The sequence below is a fragment of the Procambarus clarkii genome, chromosome 1, assembly GCF_040958095.1.
Source record: "Procambarus clarkii isolate CNS0578487 chromosome 1, FALCON_Pclarkii_2.0, whole genome shotgun sequence".
Classification (NCBI taxonomy): Eukaryota; Metazoa; Arthropoda; class Malacostraca; order Decapoda; family Cambaridae; genus Procambarus; species Procambarus clarkii.
Genome location: NC_091150.1, coordinates 43,510,219 through 43,531,810, shown reverse-complemented (window position 1 = coordinate 43,531,810; position 21,592 = coordinate 43,510,219). Strand labels below are relative to the sequence as shown.

Here is a 21,592-nt window from a genome sequence, read left to right as displayed (position 1 = left end):
GACATAAAGCTCCGGTAGCTTGCCTTTGCGTCTTGCATGTTTTAATAACGTGTTGCGTTGCCCTGCGTCATTGCAAAGAGTTGCATCATGGGCTCAACATTTAGGTCTGATTTGGTCGGGCAGGGCACCTTTAGGGTGGATTCTTTAGACGGTAGAGTCAGACCTTCCCCACCAGCGTCTCCACGCTTGGTGCCTTGATGTCTGGTGTGTGGCCCATGGTGTGGCCACCCCCGTGTCTGGTGTGTGGCCCACGGTGGCCATCCCCGTGTCTGGTGTGTGGCCCACGGTGGCCACCCGTGTCTGGTGTGTGGCCCACGGTGGCCACCCGTGTCTGGTGTGTGGCCCACGGTGGCCACCCGTGTCTGGTGTGTGGCCCACGGTGGCCACCCGTGTCTACGGGTGACCCTAGGACGCAGTTTCGACTCCTCCTTTCTACTCCAAAAATTTTATCATTCATATTTGTGTTTAACCTCCGCTGGAAACAACAGAGTTTATACACGTTTGTTATATATTACCTCAAAAATCTGTTCGATAAATCCGAACAATTTGTTAAGGTATAGTGACCTGTGTTCAGTTGGGTCAGGAAGGATTCTTTTTTCTACCACAGACGTGGCCACACATTTACAATGCTAACCAGAATATATACATTTTCTTCTGTCCTCCATGGACAGGGTTAGAGATCTGTTAAACACACAGTTCAGGGATTTATGAACCATAGAAAGTAATTGCAGTGCTTATAAAATGCTAATATATCCTACATACAGAAATATATAGATACACATATTTACGTCTACCTTAATTAAACAGTGTTCGGTGTGTCTTTTTCCATAATGTCAGGAAGTTGTGACAGTTGTTCAGTTTACTCAGCAGATAACCTCAAAATAGACGGTAAAGTCTTGTGGTATGAGCTTGCTATATACACCATCTTAACCTGAATATTGGATATCGGTCTGTAAGAAATGTCATTATCCTGAGTGGCTCGGTATCCAAGACGGTATGAGATTGTAATCCTATTTCCCACTTCATTGGTGTTGGATAGAGTGCCAGGAATATATCGGCACTCGGTATATAAACACTGTTTCAGAGTTTTCTTGGTTATATCTCGTCCCCCGTTCCTCAAGACGGCTCCTCGAACCTAAGAAAAGCGCTCCAGGTTTTTGTAATAGTTTCTGTTCCAGAATGAATATTTTCCTTGCCCCTCTGCAACACTTGCTTCCCCACTCTCCCCCCCCCCCACCCTATCCAACCACTTGGGCTGGACGGTAGAGCGACGGTCTCGCTTCATGCAGATCGGCGTTCAATCCCCGACCGTCCAAGTGGTTGGGGCACCATTCCTTTCCCCCGTCCCATCCCAAATCCTTATCCTGACCCCTTGCCAGTGCTATATAGTCGTAATGGCTTGGCGCTTTCTCCTGATAGTTCCCTTTCCTCCCCCCCCCCCCCACCTCACACCCCCCAACACCCCACACCACACCCCCAACACACCCTCCACACCCCCCCTTCCCCTGCTCCCCAGAAGACCTCGGCCTACGGGTCCTGGAGGTGCCACGGGACTATTGATCCTGAGTCGTGGAGCCTAGGGGCGCCTCACACGTCCCGGAGCCACCGGCGGTAATGTTGTTACAAACACATTAAAGACGCTGCCGATGATGCAGTGAGAGTCCGCTATCACTGTGTCCGCCTGCACGAGTCTCCAGCTCCGACCTCACTCTCGCACTCTGTGACTTCCTCACCTCTTTCTTCCATTTAGTTTCCTTCATAAATTCGTAAATATCTCTCCTCCATTTTTGGTTTTACTTTTCATATTTTTATTACAGCACTTCCTCATTTCCTAGGTGATGGGGAGCTATCATTGTCACTCTTCCTGACTTCCTAGGTGATGGGGAGCCATCATTGTCACTCTTCCTGACTTCCTAGGTGATGGGGAGCTATCATTGTCACTCTTCCTGACTTCCTAGGTGATGGGGAGCCATCATTGTCACTCTTCCTGACTTCCTAGGTGATGGGGAGCCATCATTGTCACTCTTCCTGACTTCCTAGGTGATGGGGAGCCATCATTGTCACTCTTCCTGACTTCCTAGGTGATGGGGAGCCATCATTGTCACTCTTCCTGACTTCCTAGGTGATGGGGAGCCATCATTGTCACTCTTCCTGACTTCCTAGGTGATGGGGAGCTATCAGTGTCACTCTTCCTGACTTCCTAGGTGATGGGGAGCCATCAGTGCCACTCTCCCTCCCTCCCTGTGCCACCCAGGACAGGCCTCGGTGACACGATAACCATTGTGCGTGTTTTTGCGAGTTTTTCTGTCACGAACAGCCTGGAGAATCAATAAATAACCTTGAAGACTGTGAGACTTGAGGGGTTGAACAACTACACTGAGACTGTCTCTCTCTCTCTCTCTCTCTCTCTCTCTCTCTCTCTCTCTCTCTCTCTCTCTCTCTCTCTCTCTCTCTCTCTCTCTCTCTCTCTCTCTCTCTCTCTCTGTCTCTCTTTATTTGTAATCTTAGGCTAGGGCTTATAAGGGCTGTCAAATGACGTACCTAGAGACAGTGCAAGCAAGTATTGTTATTCTACCTCAACTCATCTGAAGTCTGCTCCTAGAGACTCATTGTCACGAACTCATTTATTTCGAGACAATGTACTTTGAAACTAACTTTCACACAGGGAACTCTCATATAAAAACTGTCATATAAGGAACCTGGTGAAACTGAAAGCAAGAGTTATAATCCTCCCTCAGTTCATTTGAAACCTCCTCCTAAAGACCCATTTATTTCACGAACCTATTATATTACATATATTATTGGGAATAAACATTATTCATTAGGTAACAATCATATAATTAACAGGATGAGTCTGTAGCCAAGTGTGTGCCAGAGCCTTCATGTGATCAGTTGACCTGATCTCCCGTGTATCAACCTGTTGAGCGAACAAGTTCCAGATGCGAGTCAGCTTAGGAGTGAATGATCGCTGATGGAGTGATGTTCTTGAGAAAGGCAGCTTGAACATGAGACTGTTGAAGGTTGAGAACCTAGTGTTACAGGTTCCATCAACTGGTTGTCCACGGAGTTGGGCCAGGTGCGGAACTTTGAGGATGTTAGCCTTGTACATAACATTAAGACCATCAACGTCCCGACGGTATTGCAGGCGACCGTTCCCACCAGACTTGGTTAAGACTAGAGATGAGCCTTCTTGCACGGTTCTCCACTTTGTCCAACAGTCTGACGAATGATGGGGGGGGGGGGGGGGCAGGCGATTCAGGAAAGGGGTGTATGCTTGAGATGGGAGCGAACTTGTGCTTCATATAAGATTTTGCAGCCCTTGCTTGTCAAGAAGGTGTGAGATGCGCCGTAGAGCTGTAAGTTTCCTGGCTGCCTGTTGAGTTGGGTGAAACACGTGACTCTTCATTGTCATTGAAGAGTCGAACTTCATTGCCAAAATGCCAGTTTCATCTGTCAACTCTAGGGTATTGCTAGTATTATTGCGATTACTACATTCTCAAGTCGATTCTCAATCGACTTGAGAATGGTCCAGGACGGACCGAAACGTTGTCGTCCCTTCACCTTCTAGTGTGTGGTCTGGTCAACGTTTGTACAAGTTCTTACGAACAGTTTCTAGTCTGAACTCGACAACTACAGTAATCTTAAATCATTGATAAATGAAGCTTCTAAATCTTGAGTTTACAGTTTACACTTACACATATTACGTTATATTTTGACTTTCTCTTAGATGAACATTTTACTGTAAAAAAATTCCTGAAACTGTAAAACATTTCTCCTCATGGCTCCCTTTCCTTGTGTAAACCAACCCAACATTTGTAGTTTTATTTGTATTAAACGGTATAAAAATAGATTACGAGCCTATTTTTTTTTTGTCTATTCGTTCAACAGACTTAAGTAGAACTCCTGACGTGAATTTATTGGTAAACTGTAATAGAGTTGAAGTCTTAGCCATCTGGCATGAGCCAGACCCTCACAGCTTCAGCCCCACTGACTAGTCCAGCTCTCCTCCCCATAGGGAGCCGGTCGGCCGAGCGGACAGCACACTGGACTTGTGATCCTGTGGTCCTGGGTTCGATCCCAGGTGCCGGCGAGAAACAATGGGCAGAGTTTCTTTCATCCTATGCCCCTGTTACCTAGCAGTAAAATAGGTACTGGGTGTTAGTCAGCTGTCACGGGCTGCTTCCTGGGGGTTGAGGCCTGGTCGAGGACCGGGCCGCGGGGACACTAAAGCCCCGAAATCATCTCAAGATAACCTCTCAAGAAGAAGATCCCTTCTATCTCTCTTTCTCTGTTCCAGGGTCTTCCCACCACCAGCCTCTTACCCTATACCACTATTTTTTCCCTACATGCATCCCTTCCTTTTAACTCTATAATTATCCCATTTTCATCTCTTCCATTTACCTCTGTCCACTTCCCTTCCATTTGGCCCTGTTCACTCCCATTCCATTTACCTCTGCACACTCCCCTTTCTCATAGGTCCCTCCCATTACTATTAAGCTTCCTACGACATCAGCATCATTTTGTCTCCCCCTTTCCCTTTTACCTTTTCTCACACTTCAAGCGTCCTCCCTTCCCATTACCCCTCTCCTACTTCCCAGACCTCTCTCACACTGCTCATCATCATCCCCTTCCTCTCCTTTCCCAGCATCCCTCTCATCACCATCTCCTCTCTCTCTCTCTTGACCCCCATCTCCTCGTCCGTTCCTCTCCCACACGCATCTCTGCTCCCCAGCATCCCATCTCGAGCAAGGTGATGATACCTTAATCCATAACCAATGAACATGGTGAACGAGGTGCCTAGTAGTCGTGTTTACCGGCGTCCGCCTCGTTCACAGGTCAGAGGGCCGCTGTAACGACCTCGTACGACCTCGTCAGGCCGCGTGAGGACCTAGTTATTAAATGACTTTATTGTCCCATCAGACTGTCGCGTCATTCGGGTCGTTCAGAGCGACTCAAAGGATTTATATATATATATTTCCCATGTTTCTGCCCCAAATTAAACGTCATTTTAGGCAATTGAAAATTTTCTGCCGCGGCGACCAATTTTGTCTCGTTTTTGTCTAGAATTAAATGTCATGAAAATAATAATAATACCTGTAATTTGGGTCTTGTTCTGCTAACAAGGCCGACGAGCTTGTGAGCGAAGGGTTGGCCATTATCTTGGCGCTCTCGTTATATACGACGAAATATACATTGTTAGGATTTTAATTATTAATACAACTTATTCAAACAATAACATGAAATATTTTAATTATATAACTACGGTGAAATTGCGAGAATATTCTGCACGCAGTTCCTTAACAAGCCGAGCGTCGTGTATTTTAAATATTTAAATACTGAAATATATTTTAGTGGATTTAAAGAAATTGTCAAAAAGTAACAAATAGTGACTTTGAGAAGTTGCTGTTGGAATAGCCGCGTCCAACAGCCTGGGTTGACCAGTCCAGCAACGAGGAGGCCTGGTCGACGACCGGGCCGCGGGGTCGCTGAGCCCCGAAATCACCCCCAAGGTAAGGAATAGGCGCATCAGCCTGGCTGCGGCCTGCCAGCTGCGACGATAACAGTCTAGCAGATCGTTCAATCTTCAGTCTGTCCACAGGCCACGCTGCGGGAGGAGAAAACTCTGGAAATTGTACACAGGTAATCCGTTACATGAGGGTAGACGGGGTCGGTGTATTGTAGTGGTGCTGGTGATGGTTCCTGGTGGGCCCTGATGGTCCCTGATGGTTCATAGTGGTCCCTGATGGTCCCTGATGGTCCCTGATGATTCATAGTGGTCCCTGATGGTTCATAATGGTCCCTGATTGTTTTGATGGTCTCTGATGGTCCCTGATGGTCCCTGAAGGTCCCTGAAGGTCCCCGATGATTCCTAATGGTTCATAATGGTCCCTGATTGTTTTTGATGGTCCCTGATAGTCCCTGATGGTCCCTGATGGTCCCTGATGGTCCCTGTGCTCTGTGAGCACCACGGCGCTGGTGCCAGACCTTACAGTGGCACCAGCCTTGCTTTCTCTATCCTGACACCCTGCTTCTCCCGTCCCTTACACCCTGCTTTTCCCTCCCTGACACCCTGCTTCTCCCTCCCTGACACCCTGCTTCCCCCTCCCTGACACCCTGCTTTCCCCTCACACCCTCTTTCTACCATCCATTTACTTTCTCCACCGCTACCTTCCTCTATCTCTACTACTTTTCCTTATCCCTAATTCCGGGCACTATAAGATCTGGGGACGGTTTATAAGGCCCAAGCTATATAAGGACCGGCCAGTATAAGGACCAGGTTGGATAGTTCCAGGCTGTATGAGGACCAGCCTGTGCAAAGCGACATTTAATGGTGATTGTACACCATTTAAAATCTCCAGACGATACCCACCATTAAAGGGGGGATTTAATTTTTGCATACATTATAGATAGAGATCTCCTGTGAGAGAGGGGAGATGTAAGAGAGGGGGAGACGTGAGAGGCAGATGGGGGGGGGAGGAGAAGAGGGGAGTGGTGGTAGAGAGAAAGAAAGGAGACCAGGGAATGTAAGGAAATGAAGGCGGAAGAGAGATAGACAAAGAAGAAAGAAGGAGAAGCAATGAGGGGGAAGAGAGATGGGAAGATAGAGGGGAAATCTACAATACGGTGGAGTGGTTGCTAGACGGAAGAGGAGTGACAGGAAGTGTGACAGGAAGTGTTCACCCAGAGAAGGAAGAGATTACTGTCGGGGGGGAAAAGAAAGGGTATGCAAAAGAGGAAAAGGGAAGTAGTAGAGACGGTGGAAAGGTGGAGGAGAAACGTTTCTCACCCTAAAGGCCTCTAGGGTGAGAAATGGGACTAAATGGGACATAGATCAGTGTGAGGGAAAAGGACTGACACGTGGAACAGAGGCCGGAGATAGGGGGAAGGGACAGATGGAACAGTGAGGGGATAAGTTGTGTAGATAAGTGTTGAGGGGAAGGGCAAGAGAGGTAGTGAAGGTTGGATTGCGGTAGCGATAACTGAAGGTAAGACTTCGTAAACGGAAAGGAAGGTGATGACACGCAAGATAAAGAGAGAATCTGAAGGGAAAGGAGAACAAATAAAGGGAGATGGTAGATGGGAGGGAGCGTTTGGCGAGAGAGGAAAGGAGGTATAGTGTGTCGAGTGGTGAAAGGAAGGGTCTATAGAGAGGGAGAGAAGGAGGGAAAGCGTCGCGAGTGAGTAGCAGATAGATAGAGAGAGAGAGAGAGAGAGAGAGAGAGAGAGAGAGAGAGAGACAGACAGACAGACAGGCTTCTACCTGCACTCATGGCGGAAAATTACTCAAGATTTAATTTTTTGTGTTCCATCCCATGATATAAATGGAGGAAAGGGGCGTTGAGGAAGAAAGCAGAGAACAACAAGGAGAAGAATAAGGTGGAAGCGAAAGAGTAACAACTAGCGAGCTAACTTGGACGAGGAGAAGTGATTGGGCCATTGTTCTCCGTGACACTAGATCAATAGCGCCATCTAAAAAAAAAATCCCTAATGCGCGAATGAGAACGAAACGCACTTAGTCTGTCTCGTATCCCTTGACAGACCAGCCTGGCTCCTCCGGCGTCTTGGACCCTGTTCCAAGAGGGAGAAGGAGGGAACAGGGAGAAGGAGCGAGGATGTAAAGGGAAGACCATTTGATGGGTAAAGATAGACAATATGCTAAAGAGATTCCAGGAAGAGGTGTAGATAGAAAGGTGTGTGTGTGTGTGTGTGTGTGTGTGTGTGTGTGTGTGTGTGTGTGTGTGTGTGTGTGTGTGTGTGTGCAAACAGCTGGAAAAGAAAGTTTAAAATATTAAATGACAAAAAGTTGATACAAAGCAAGAGTATAGTGGACATGTACAGGTGGAGAGTCCTGTGGATTACACGTCTTTTATATTATTGAATGTGAGTTACACATTACCAATTAGAAATTCTAAAAGTAATTTATTAAATAAATTTGCAATTTCATTGCAGCTGGTTGATTGACATTTTAAAGTACTCTTATATTATTTTGAAGTGTGTTTAATTTTCTTTTCAGTTAAGTTCATCCAAGAATCTAGGTAGAAGTGAAGTAGATGCGAAAAGAAGACACAATCTAAGGTAAGTCAGAAGACCCAATCTAAGGTAAGTCAGAAGGCCCAATCTAAGGTAAGTCAAAAGACCCAATCTAAGGTAAGTCGGAAGACCCAATCTAAGGTAAGTCAGAAGACCCAATCTAAGGTAAGTCAGAAGGCCCAATCTAAGGTAAGTCAAAAGACCCAATCTAAGGTAAGTCAAGAGTCGCAAGCTAATGTAAGCCAGGGGGTGTCATAGCACCACCAACACCCTGGCATACGTCCCATCTATATGAGAGTTATTCTCGTTCTAAGACATCTTATCTACGAAGGTTATTGTTCGTGTCATCGTCTTAGAGCCCATCAGAAGCTGTGGCATTTTCTCCGCCCACGACAAACGACATTAGGAGATTCTAGAAACCTCATATGTAACGTCATATGGAAATGGCCTGAGACACTGGAAGTGACGGCCAATCAGCGGGAAATCCGAGCAAGACGGCATGCAAGGAGTAGCTGTGGAGGTGTCTGAGTGTGCAATATCTGCGCACGACAGATAATCAGAAGCTACGGTGAAAAGGTCTGAGCGGTAACCCTAAGGTAAGGGAGGTAGAGTGACAGTGATCTTATGGTGACATACTAACAATGGAACCAGCGTGATTGGTTCCGAAAGTTCAGAGCGCAGTTGTTAAAATAACTGAAATTTGTTGTACGTCGGCAGGTCAGTGTGAATGAGCCGCAGGAGTCCAGAGAGCAGCCAGTACTCTTGGAGAAACGACTAAGTACCAGGAGCTCAACGACTAATCTTGATGGCCAGTGTTCGAGTCCCCTGGTGGGTATGAGTGTCTAAAGTTTTATATATATATATATATATATATATATATATATATATATATATATATATATATATATATATATATATTAGTATATTTTGGTAGCAGTCTTTCCTGTAGACATATATTATTAAATATGACCGAAAAAGTAAGATTAATAATTCTCACACGAATTTTCTCAATCTTTCGTACATTTCTTTTCACTGTTGTCTTTTCAACTTACGCATCTCCGATTTTATATCTACATTTGAGAGAGGTGGATGGGGTGAGGTGGCATTAATAGGGTATTAATTTCATCAACACAAGACAGAACAAGAGGTGGTATTAATAGGGTATTAATTTCATCAACACAAGACAGAACACGAAACAATGGGTATTGAATAGAAGTGATTGTAGAAATATGGACCAATAGGCTTTCTACAATCACTTCTATTCAATACCCATTGTTTCGTGTTCTGTCTTGTGTTGATGAAATTAATACCCTATTAATACCACCTCTTGTTCTGTCTTGTGTTGATGAAATTAATACCCTATTAGTGCCACCTCACCCCATCCACCTCTCTCAAATGTAGATATAAAATCGGAGATGCGTAAGTTCTATTCAGTTGTGTATTTGTAAACTAAAGTCTTTGAAAATGTAATAAGTTTTACGAAACGCGCTCGTGTCGCGTCAGACTAGAAATAAAAAATGAATTTTGGAGAATTGATTTTTGATTTACCTCCAACAGTGAAAAGAAATGTACGAAAGATTGAGAAAATTCGTGTTAGAATTATTAATCTTACTTTTTCGGTCATATTTAATATATATATATATATATATATATATATATATATATATATATATATATATATATATATATATATATATATATATATGTATATATGTATATATATATATATATATATATATATATATATATATATGTATATATATATATATATATATATATGTATATATATATATATATATATATATATATATGTGTATATATATATATATATATATATATATATATATATATGTATATATATATATATATATATATATATATATATATATATATATATATATATATATATATATATATACATATATATATATATGACAATGTCAGACCACGGAGGAAAATGAAACAGGAATTTCCTTAAGTACTTTCGTATATCTGTTGTACTTTCCTGTTTCATTTTCCTCCGTGGTCTGACATTGTCACATTCTTAATCACGTGTTTATTTTCGTGATATACACACACACACACACACATATATATATATATATATATATATATATATATATATATATATATATATATATATATATATATATGTCGTACCTAGTAGCCAGAACGCACTTCCCAGCCTACTATGCAAGGCCCGATTTGCCTAATAAGCCAAGTTTTCCTGAATTAATATATTTTCTCTATTTTTTTTCTTATGAAATGATAAAGCTACCCATTTCATTATGTATGAGGGCAATTTTTTGTTATTTGAGTTAAAATTAACGTAGATATATGACCGAACCTAACCAACCCTACCTAACCTAACCTAACCTATCTTTATAGGTTAGGTTAGGTTAGGTAGCAGAAAAAGTTAGGTTAGGTTAGGTTAGGTAGGTTAGGTAGTCGAAAAAACATTAATTCATGAAAACTTGGCTTATTAGGCAAATCGGGCCTTGCATAGTAGGCTGAGAAGTGTGTTCTGGCTACTAGGTACGACATATATATATATATATATATATATATATATATATATATATATATATATATATATATATATATATATATATATATATATATATATATATATAGTTTAAGACATCATCAGCAGTTAACTTCATGATTCTTCTAGCTGCTGGTGATGACCTAACTCACTCTGGTTATTCTGCATTTCAACAGATCTTTGTTTGTGTTGATTGCTGTAGACATGACTGTGAATGTTATATAGTAAAAGTCATACTTTACGAGACTATCACTGCATCCTTCCTGAGCTCCCGGGAAACTGGTTGAAAGGTCTGAGGCGCGCCACTTAACAAGTGGGAAAGGTGATTGGAGAGAGAGAGAGAATGTCATTACTACATATTAAAATTGTGACCAGTTTGACTGTGCTTACATGTGTGTAAGCACAGCCGGGCACAGCTTACACAGCCGGTGTAAGTACACGTGTGTGGTAAACCTGACAATAGGTGCGTTGGTGTATTTTAACAGGTGCTGGGAAGGTAGGCCTTTCTTAGACGCTCTTGTGAGCCCCTGCTGTAGTGTGCAAGGACTTGTCGAGGTGCTGCACTTTAGGCTGGAAGAACCAGCTGACTGAGGACGAATTGTACTCTGTCGGTTTTGGTCCGTGTCTCACACAAGACGAGGGAGTTTGTGAGGGAAGACACAAGCTAAAGACACAAAGTCTTATACAGCTCATTATCTTGCAAGAACCATACACAAGTTCGTGTGTGATTGTTTTCTCTGACTTATATAGACCTCTAGTCTTCACCAGAAGGCACGTGGTAAGGTAGGACTTACAGAGTTAAATGGGCTGTTAATTTTGGAGCTAGGGCTGAGTGTGGGCAGGTAGAACAAGACAAAAATATTTTTTTTCCCTTGGTCAGTAAGATATTATTGTGACACAAACACAAACTGATTATAAGATGCAATTCCTAGTATTAGGGTCCCATGGAATGCAAGAAAATCTGCAATACGTTTTTCAATAAAATTGGAATCCAAGATAAAGAGCAAATCACCCATTAAACTTTTATAGTTATTGCGATCTCAAAAGTCATATTCTTGTTTGAAAGTTACCGAATTCCATTTACCAATCTCTGACATAGTGTTTAGTTAAGTAAAAGTTATCACAAGCCTGTGAACAGACGGCCAGGTCAAGGACCGGGCCGCGGGGACCCGAAGCCCCGAAATCACCACAGGGTAACCAGCACCAAAATTGAACTGCAAGGAAGTGCTGACCAAGAAGTGGCGATTACAAGGAAACATTAAGCATGCATTAATCTCCCCTGTCCAAGATTAATCCCCGGGCCTAGATTAATCCATGTGACCTAGAATAATCTTCGTCACCCAGACCTCTAGCGAGGATAAGGAGCCCAGACGCCAGTAATCTACTTGTGTCTGCAATTTAATCCTGCCGATGGGAGGAAATTGATGGTCTCCTGTCAGAGGCAGGTGAAGGACGTGTTTATTTACTGTCACATGACGTTGTGGCGTGTAGACGGGTAGATGGGTAGATGGAGTGGCCGAGTACAAGTCTTGTGGCGGGAGGCTCTTTAGACCTTAGCTACTCTAAGGTAAGAGAAGCGATGACGTGAAGAGAATCATTCTCTCTCTCTCTCTCTCTCTCTCTCTCTCTCTCTCTCTCTCTCTCTCTCTCTCTCTCTCTCTCTCTCTCTCTCTCTCTCTCTCTCTCTCTCTCTCTCATATATATTCTAATGCGTTATGTGTGCATTTCTCCGAAACTATGGGGTCCTCTTCTTCCAGCCAGAGGTGACACTCCCACTATATATATATATATATATATATATATATATATATATATATATATATATATATATATATATATATATATATATATATATATATATATATATATATATATATATATATATATATATATATATATATATATATATATATAATTGTGTGTGTGTGTGTATAGTCCATCTATCTACTGTCTGACTTTGTATCTGTCTGTCTGTCTGTCTCTATCCGTCTCCTTCTCTGTGTGTCTCTGTTTCTGTTGCTTTCTCTCTGAATCTGTCTCTTTCTGTCTGTCTCTCTTGTGAAAAATGTTAATGTCCAAAGTGTGGGTGGTGACCGATGACAGCAGCCTAGCAGTGTGAAACAGAATCGTTACCCCAGTACTCTAGGAAAGGGCGGGGCTTGTGAAACCTTTGAAACAGTCGGTGGAACGTTTTATGGTAGTATGGACACGTTATGGATAGCATGAAATTTATGTTCATTTTTCTGAGATCAATGAATAATGGTGTATAAGAGAAGAACTACTCTTCTCTGTCTTCCTCTAGTGCCGCACGACCGCCCCCTGACTCCCTCTAGTGCCGTACCACCGCCCCCTGACTCCCTCTAGTGCAGTCCCCCCCCCCCTTCTGCTGTTACAGCAACCATGTATGAACAAAAATGATGCCGCTACCATTTTCTGAGTGAGAGAGCATATCAGCTCTCCCTCCCTCTCTCTCTCTCTCTCTTTCCCTTCCTCCGCTCTCCCTCTGCTCCCCTCCCATCACACCACCCATCAACCATTCCCTCCCATCCCTTCCCCTCCTCTCCCGGCCGCCATCGCCGCTTGAGGGATCGGTTAAACTTGCGCTTGGTGGAGGGAGGTGGGCCAGGGCCAGGGGGTGCCAGGAGCCAGGAGGGCCCCCATCAGCGCCGCCAACGTCTCCACAACCTTCCTCCTCCTCTACACACATCACACACACACACACACCAACCATTTTCCTACATCACTTATATGCAAATAGACGAGGCCTTATTCTCAAATAATAGTCAGCTTCTGTCATGGAGGTGCAGATTCAAGTAGGCGGAGATTTGCTGACCGTCAGCTGATGCTGGTGGCACCCCCAGACTGCCCGCCTCTTGGCACTGGCACCGCTGCGGCACTCTGGCTGCTGCCGGCACGAGGGGACACATTTTCCTGGGCAAATTTTTCCCCTTGGAGTCGTCTCTGGGCGAAGGAAATCCTGGTTGAATTTTCAAAATCTCGGCGAATAGTTTTGGGCCTGTTGTTTGTTCAAGATTTGATAGTGTTAATTTATGTCGGACAGCGCTTCTCCTCCATCCCCCCTGGCGGAGTTAATGTTAGTATGAGTACCGTCCTGGGAAGGCCAGTGAGGGGAGACGGGGAGAGGGGAGATTTAGGGCGGAGTTTTAAAGTTTTAAGTCGTGGGGTTGTGCGTCGTCTCGCCCTCCCCTCGGGCGTCGCTGCTTGTGATTGTAATCTGCTGGTCCGCCGCCTCTCTGCTGTCACCTATTTCCCCTTTTGTGAATAACGCTTTGTATTGTCCTTTACGCGTGCACACACACACGCGCACACACATACATATGCACGCGCACACGCAAAGCTGGAGATGCAGGCAGGAGTGAAAGGGTACTCCTATTGGATAAGGGAGTACCTAAGCAACAGATGACAGCGAGTCACTGTGAGGGGTGAGGTCCCAGATTGGCGAGATGTCACCAGTGGAGTCCCGCAGGGTTCAGTCCTTTGACCCATACTGTTTCTGATATATGTAAATGATCTCCCAGAGGGTATAGACTCGTTTCTCGCGAGTCTATACTTTTATATGCTATATTTTTAAATTATATGCTATACTTTTAAATATTATATTTTATCTCTCGCGAGTTTATACTCGCGTACTAAACTTTAGTACGGGAACAAGGGGACACAGGTGGAGACTGAGTACCCAAATGAGCCACAGAGACGTCAGAAAGAACTTTTTCAGTGTCAGAGTAGCTAACAAATGGAATGGATTAGGCAGTGAAGTGGTGGAGGCTGACTCCATACAGTTTGAAATGTATATATGATAGAGCCCAGTAACCTCAGGAACCTGTACATCAGTTGATTGACGGTTGAGAGGCGGGACCAAAGAACCGAAACTGATCCCCCCCCCCCCCCGCAAGTACAACTAGCACACATCAGTCAAGCAGGCAAGCTTTCTCTCTCCCACCTGACAAACAGGTGTCGACCGGACAAGCAGCAGCCAGTTATACCTCTCCCGGCACGTCGCGGCTATTAACGCCTTTCCACAACGAAAGCTTTAACAAAAACGTAATTAAACGCCAACCTTCAAAACTACCATTTGTCCTGACTGTCCTGAAACTGACCCCTGCAAGACTGAAACTGGCCCCTGCAAGACTGAAATTGGCCCCTGCAAGACTGAAACTGACCCCTGCAAGACTGAAACTGGCCCCTGCAAGACTGAAACTGGCCCCTGCAAGACTGAAATTGGCCCCTGCAAGACTGAAACTGACCCCTGCAAGACTGAAACTGGCCCCTGCAAGACTGAAACTGACCCCTGCAAGACTGAAACTGACCCCTGCAAGACTGAAACTGGCCCCTGCAAGACTGAAACTGACCCCTGCAAGACTGAAACTGACCCCTGCAAGACTGAAACTGACCCCTGCAAGACTGAAACTGGCCCCTGCAAGACTGAAACTGACCCCTGCAAGACTGAAACTGACCCCTGCAAGACTGAAACTGACCCCTGCAAGACTGAAACTGACCCCTGCAAGATTGAAACTGGCCCCTGCAAGACTGAAACTGGCCCCTGCAAGACTGAAACTGACCCCTGCAAGACTGAAACTGGCCCCTGCAAGACTGAAACTGGCCCCTGCAAGACTGAAACTGACCCCTGCAAGACTGAAACTGACCCCTGCAAGACTGAAACTGACCCCTGCAAGACTGAAACTGGCCCCTGCAAGACTGAAACTGGCCCCTGCAAGACTGAAACTGACCCCTGCAAGACTGAAACTGGCCCCTGCAAGACTGAAACTGGCCCCTGCAAGACTGAAACTGACCCCTGCAAGACTGAAACTGACCCCTGCAAGACTGAAACTGACCCCTGCAAGACTGAAACTGGCCCCTGCAAGACTGAAACTGACCCCTGCAAGACTGAAACTGATCCCGAGGTCTCAAGCTGGTGGCCAGTTTCTTAACGTGAGCTAAATACCGACCCGCCTCCCTCTGATTAAAGACTGGGAACTTGATGACCTTATTACAGGCCCTCGTTCGAGGCACGTTACAGGTCACAAGTTACCATAAAGAAAGAAATTGATTGAGATTTTCTGCTTCAAAATTTAATGTAAACATTGTTACCTCACACTCCATTAACAACTGCAGTTGTTTGCCCTCATCTTCCTCCATGTCTTTAGCCTGAATTTCTGCTCGGTCTCCAGCTCTTGGTCCCCGAGTTCTTGAAGGGTGGTAATATAACAGTGTATCATAATTGATATGTAACTGAATATATTCAGTGATAAATATGTCACAATCATTGGGTCACTTAACCGCCATAGTAAGATGTTTACCAGGCGCTTCTCTGGTACATAATGCTGAGCTGAGGCCTCGCTAGCTCCTACCTCACCTAGGGAGGCTATAGTTTCTATATCACCTAGGGAGGCTATAGTTCCTATATCACCTAGGGAGGCTATAGTTCCTATATCATCTAGGGAGGCTATAGTTTCTATATCACCTAGGGAGGCTATAGTTCCTATATCACCTAGGGAGGCTATAGTTTCTATATCACCTAGGGAGGCTATAGTTCCTATATCACCTAGGGAGGCTATAGTTCCTATATCACCTAGGGAGGCTATAGTTTCTATATCACCTAGGGAGGCTATAGTTCCTATATCACCTAGGGAGGCTATAGTTCCTATATCACCTAGGGAAGCTATAGTTCCTATATAACCTAGGGAGGCTATAGTTCCTATATCACCTAGGGAAGCTATAGTTCCTATATAACCTAGGGAGGCTATAGTTCCTATATCACCTTGGGAGGCTATAGTTCCTATATCACCTTGGGAGGCTATAGTTCCTATATCACCTTGGGAGGCTATAGTTCCTATATCACCTTGGGAGGCTATAGTTCCTATATAACCTAGGGAAGCTATAGTTCCTATATCACCTAGGGAGGCTATAGTTCCTATATCACCTAGGGAGGCTATAGTTCCTATATCACCTAGGGAGGCTATAGTTCCTATATAACCTAGGGAGGCTATAGTTCCTATATCAACTAGGGAGGCTATAGTTCCTATATCACCTAGGGAAGCTATAGTTCCTATATAACCTAGGGAGGCTATAGTTCCTATATCACCTAGGGAAGCTATAGTTCCTATATAACCTAGGGAGGCTATAGTTCCTATATCACCTTGGGAGGCTATAGTTCCTATATCACCTTGGGAGGCTATAGTTCCTATATCACCTTGGGAGGCTATAGTTCCTATATCACCTTGGGAGGCTATAGTTCCTATATAACCTAGGGAAGCTATAGTTCCTATATCACCTAGGGAGGCTATAGTTCCTATATCACCTTGGGAGGCTATAGTTCCTATATCACCTAGGGAGGCTATAGTTCCTATATAACCTAGGGAGGCTATAGTTCCTATATAACCTAGGGAGGCTATAGTTCCTATATAACCTAGGGAGGCTATAGTTCCTATATCACCTAGGGAGGCTATAGTTCCTATATCACCTAGGGAGGCTATAGTTCCTATATCACCTAGGGAGACTGCAACGTTTGAGCTCTAGATATTCTGAGCCTCTACAAGTACCGCCTCAGTATTTGAGAGTGTAGACAAGGTAATTGTCTTATATAATCATATAATCATTGCTATAATCACCACCATCATCTTATCAATAACTTCCTGGCGGTGAGGTTGCAAAAGACTTTTATTAACTAATTCCTGAACATTGTAAAATGGTTTGAAGGGAATATTAAACAAAACACTTCAATGTAAATAATAATATGTACCAATGTTGTCCAACAGTCCTGTGTGGAAGAGCGTAGGGACATCTTAGGTGTTCAAGCTGCCTCTTGGCACCCTGGCAACTCTGGCCCTGTCTCGTGTGTGTTTATGTATTCACCTGGTTGTGCTTGCGGGGGGTTGAGCTCTGGCTCTTTGGTCCCGCCTAATGTGTATGCATGTGTGTGTTTTAGCCCGTGTGTGTGTGTGTATATATGTGTTTTAGTGCATGTGTTTGTAGACATATATGTATGTGTGTGTGTGCTTGCTCACATGTGAATGAGGGAATATTTGTGTATGTGTGAGTGTGTGAGTAGACATGCATTGGCATATGGCAGTATGAGGAGTGTGTAGGCATCTGCTCCCCCCCCCCCACCCCCCACACCACCCATCAGGGGGGGGGGAGGGGGAGCCCATGTCTGTACCTGCACTTCTGTCATCCTCTTTAAATCTCTGGTGGACAAATTTCACAAGTCGTCCTAACAATGGCTGGATTATATTTCCCATAGACATTCCCGCTCATGTTTTGACCGCGCAAACAAGCAAGGATGACATGGATCATCTTCACAATAGAGCCATTTACTTCCCTGCCTCCTGGACCCTCTTTAATTCCCTCTCTCCTGGACCCTCTTTACTTCCCTCTCTCCCTCCTGAACCCTCTTTACTTCCCTCCCTCCATCTGAGCCCTCCCCCTCCCTCTCTAGTATCCGGGCCCTCCTTCCCTACCATCGGATATCTTAGCATTTTCTTCATACACGTATAAGATAGGTTGCTATCTTCAAGTTGCAATACCCACGAAGTAGGAATCCGGATGAATCCTTCTAGTGAAGTCCTAAAAAAAAAAATAGGTTTCCTGTGCCCGTTTGGAGTGAGGGCGGCCCGGGCCAGAAGACAGGTGGGCGGGTGTGGCCCGGGCCAAAAGGCAGCTGGGCGGGTGTGGCCCGGGTCGTGGCGGGCCGGGGAATGTCATCACCATCCGTGGATTAAGGAACACAACATTCCCGAAGACTGGGTGGCCAGGCGGGCATTTTAAGATGCACTCGACAGTGAACAACCGTCCACACGCAGTTTTATGCAGTGTCAAGTATTAACAATCTCCTGAGCCATACAGCTCCTTATGCAACTCGAAACTGCATTTGTAGATTGCACTCTTTGATCATAATTGATTGGTCAATTGTTTAGCTTGGCAGTATTGTTGAAATGTCTAAATATCGGAGGAGCTTCGTACGCTTCTGTAATCCCTTTGGGACCTGAGTCACAAGATACTCAATTTCTTATATATTTTTCTTATCGCGTTTTATATTTTGTGTTCACTTGAGGAAGTTTCCATATATCACTGGATGTGTCTCTCTCTATATATCTTGAGGTTATCTTGAGATGATTTTCGGGGCTTTAGTGTCCCCGCGGCCCGGTCCTCGACCAGGCTTCCACCCACAGGAAGCAGCCCGTGACAGCTGACTAACACCCAGGTACCTATTTTACTGCTAGGTAACAGCAGTAGTAACAACAGCAGTAGGGAGCCGGTCGGCCGAGTGGACAGCACGCTGGACTTGTGATCCTGTGGTCCCGGGTTCGATCCCGGGCGCCGCCGGGAAACAATGGGCAGAGTTTCTTTCACCCTATGCCCCTGTTACCTAGCAGTAAAATAGGTACCTGGGTGTTAGTCAGCTGTCACGGGCTGCTTCCTGTGGGTGGAGGCATGGTCGAGGACCGGGCCGCGGGGACACTAAAGCCCCGAAATCATCTCAAGATAACCTAGGTTCAGAGCCCTATATTTTGTCAGCATTAAATTGCAAAACTTGCAATTTCCAATCTTTTGTCCCCTTGACAATCCTGTCTAAATCGTTTTGTAATGATTTTGAGTATTTTGAATGTCTTCCCAATCCTGTTTCTGTGTCTTTACAAAACTGCAAAAATTGCTATTCAGTCCTGTGTCTGAGTTGTTTCTGTACACGGTAACAAGAACGCCCGGAGCCTTCAACAGCATTTTTAAAGCACTACAATCACCTTCTGTGGTTGATTGTTCAATAAATCCCTGAACTATATGTTTAACAGATCTCTCACCCTGTCCATGGAGGAGAGAAGAAAATGCATATATGCTAGTTAGCATTGTAAATATGTGGCCACGTCTGTGGTAGAAAATAATAATAATAATAATAGTAAAAAAGTCTCCCACTTTCATGTTAACCTTTGTAAACTAACTCCGAGCTGATCCAACTCAGGATAATACCACGGTTCTCTAGGATACTATACCTTACGAGTCCTTCATCAGGCGCGGTATCTAAGCTTTGTTTCAGTCAAGGTATAGCATCAACCTCTTGAAATATAGTGGTAAAGACTGAACGTTCACTGTTCACCGTCATACCGTGTTGTTGACGAACGAGTGAGAGGCACGTTATTCGCGCATGCGCAGCCTCCAAACACTCCTTCGTCGACGCATGATTTAGTCAGTGTTGCATGACACTTGCAGAGTTAATGAAGATGTGTTGCAAAAAGCTGCGATGTTTTACGAGGACGAGGGAAGGGCAGCGGCTGGCAATTACAACCTGGATATACGCCCCAGCGTAACGACCCGCCACCTGCACCAAACTTTTTAATGGCAATTTTATTTGTTCTGTGAATTTTTCATGCGGGTGCCTGTGCTCCGGCAGTCCCGCATGCACTCGTTTTCACCCATAATCAGCGCTTGAAATAAGATATGCCTCGAGGCGGCAGACGGCAGCCACTGGGAAACGACTAAATAAGAAGCTGTTGTTGTTGTTGTTAACGATTCAGCTACTCGGAACAAGTTCCAGTAGCACGGGCTATGGTGAGCCCGTAACTTACCTGGCACAGGAGCGGGGCAAGTAGCACGGGCTATGGTGAGCCCGTAACTTACCTGGTACAGGAGCGGGGCAAGTAGCACGGGCTATGATGAGCCCGTAACTTACCTGGTACAGGAGCGAGGCAAGTAGCACGGGCTATGATGAGCCCGTAACTTACCTGGTACAGAAGCGGGGCAAGTAGCACGGGCTATGATGAGCCCGTATCTTACCTGGCACAGGAGCGGGGCAAGTAGCACGGGCTATGGTGAGCCCGAAGTGGACTTACCTGGCACAAGAGCTGTGCTGTGAATGTTCTTTTTTTTGAATAAGAAACTTTACGACTACTTTTATAAGTCTGAGACATCATGCTGAGGTGTGTGTGGCCGGCCGGACCTCTTACACTCGCTCGTAATCGCGGACTGCATGACCGAGCCCAACAGGCTCCGGCCATTAGCGAATAGCTCTTGCATTATACCCTTTAATTCCGTAACAGAGAAACTCCGACCCGAAAAGAGGTCTTGGAGTACCAGGCACCACACGCGACCCGCGGGTCTGAGCCCTTCCAGAGGTATGAAACGTGTGAGAGGCGTCCAGCGCTCTGTTACAAAGGTGCCGCATTCCCCTGTGTGTGCTGGAGGCTCCAGCTACGCTGTAAATCCTCTCCAGTCATATCACACTGCTCTTTTTACCCCAGTTTTCTCGCTAATTATACATTGAAGTAATCTATTCCATTTTCCTTTAGGGGTAAACGATCGACTTTATTAATCAAATAGGAGTAAGTTTCCTTCCTTTATCTTTTGCCGCTCGTTGCCTTACCCCGGAACAACCGTCAATTACAACAGCAGCAACAGCTCTGTAAATCACTCGACGCATGGTGCTTACCCAGCTGCCGTCGCCGTTGTGACGAGGCTGACAGATCATTACGCAAATTTGAGGAGCCTGCGCACGACGCAAGGAGCAGGGGGGGAAAAACACCTTGTTTTAATAGCTAATCTCCGGATTTTTCTGCAGCGTGTTGTCTTGTCCTACAGGCGGGTCCTGCGTCAGTCTCGGGTCGTTTGGCGGTAGTCTCAGCCGGCTCCAGGAGTAGATCCCCCCCTAGCAGGATCGGCCGAAGGGAGCCGGTCGGCCGAGCGGACAGCACGCTGCACTTGTGATCCTGTGGTCCTGGGTTCGATCCCAGGCGCCGGCGAGAAACAATGGGCAGAGTTTCTTTCACCCTATGCCCCTGTTACCTAGCAGTAAAATAGGTACCTGGGTGTTAGTCAGCTGTCACGGGCTGCTTCCTGGGGGGTGGAGGCCTGGTCGAGGACCGCGCCGCGGGGACACTAAAGCCCCGAAATCATCTCAAGATAACCTCAAGATAGCAGTAGCCACGGGGATCTAGGCAGCTGTGAGTACGATCTGAAGTGGTTTAGAAGAGGTTGTAACGAGACGGATCTTGCGCCGTTCGTAATTTT

The 21,592-nt window shown here is 45.2% G+C and overlaps 2 protein-coding genes across 2 annotated transcripts; one reads left to right on the top strand and one right to left on the bottom strand.

Moving 5' to 3' along the window:
* The first annotated feature begins 4,781 nt into the window (after nt 1-4,781).
* On the top strand, nt 4,782-15,525 carry LOC138363106 (uncharacterized). The gene is made up of 3 exons (XM_069322097.1): nt 4,782-4,835; nt 8,749-8,859; nt 14,704-15,525. Exons 1-3 carry the CDS (start codon nt 4,782-4,784, stop codon nt 15,523-15,525), a joined length of 987 nt encoding a protein of 328 aa, XP_069178198.1.
* A 97-nt stretch (nt 15,526-15,622) lies between these two features.
* Nucleotides 15,623-17,841, bottom strand: LOC138363099 (collagen alpha-1(XXVII) chain B-like). Its single transcript, XM_069322087.1, has 3 exons — nt 17,754-17,841; nt 15,946-17,093; nt 15,623-15,826 (listed from the first exon to the last, which is right to left on the bottom strand). Exons 1-3 carry the CDS (start codon nt 17,839-17,841, stop codon nt 15,623-15,625), a joined length of 1,440 nt encoding a protein of 479 aa, XP_069178188.1.
* Between the last annotated feature and the right edge of the window lie 3,751 nt (nt 17,842-21,592).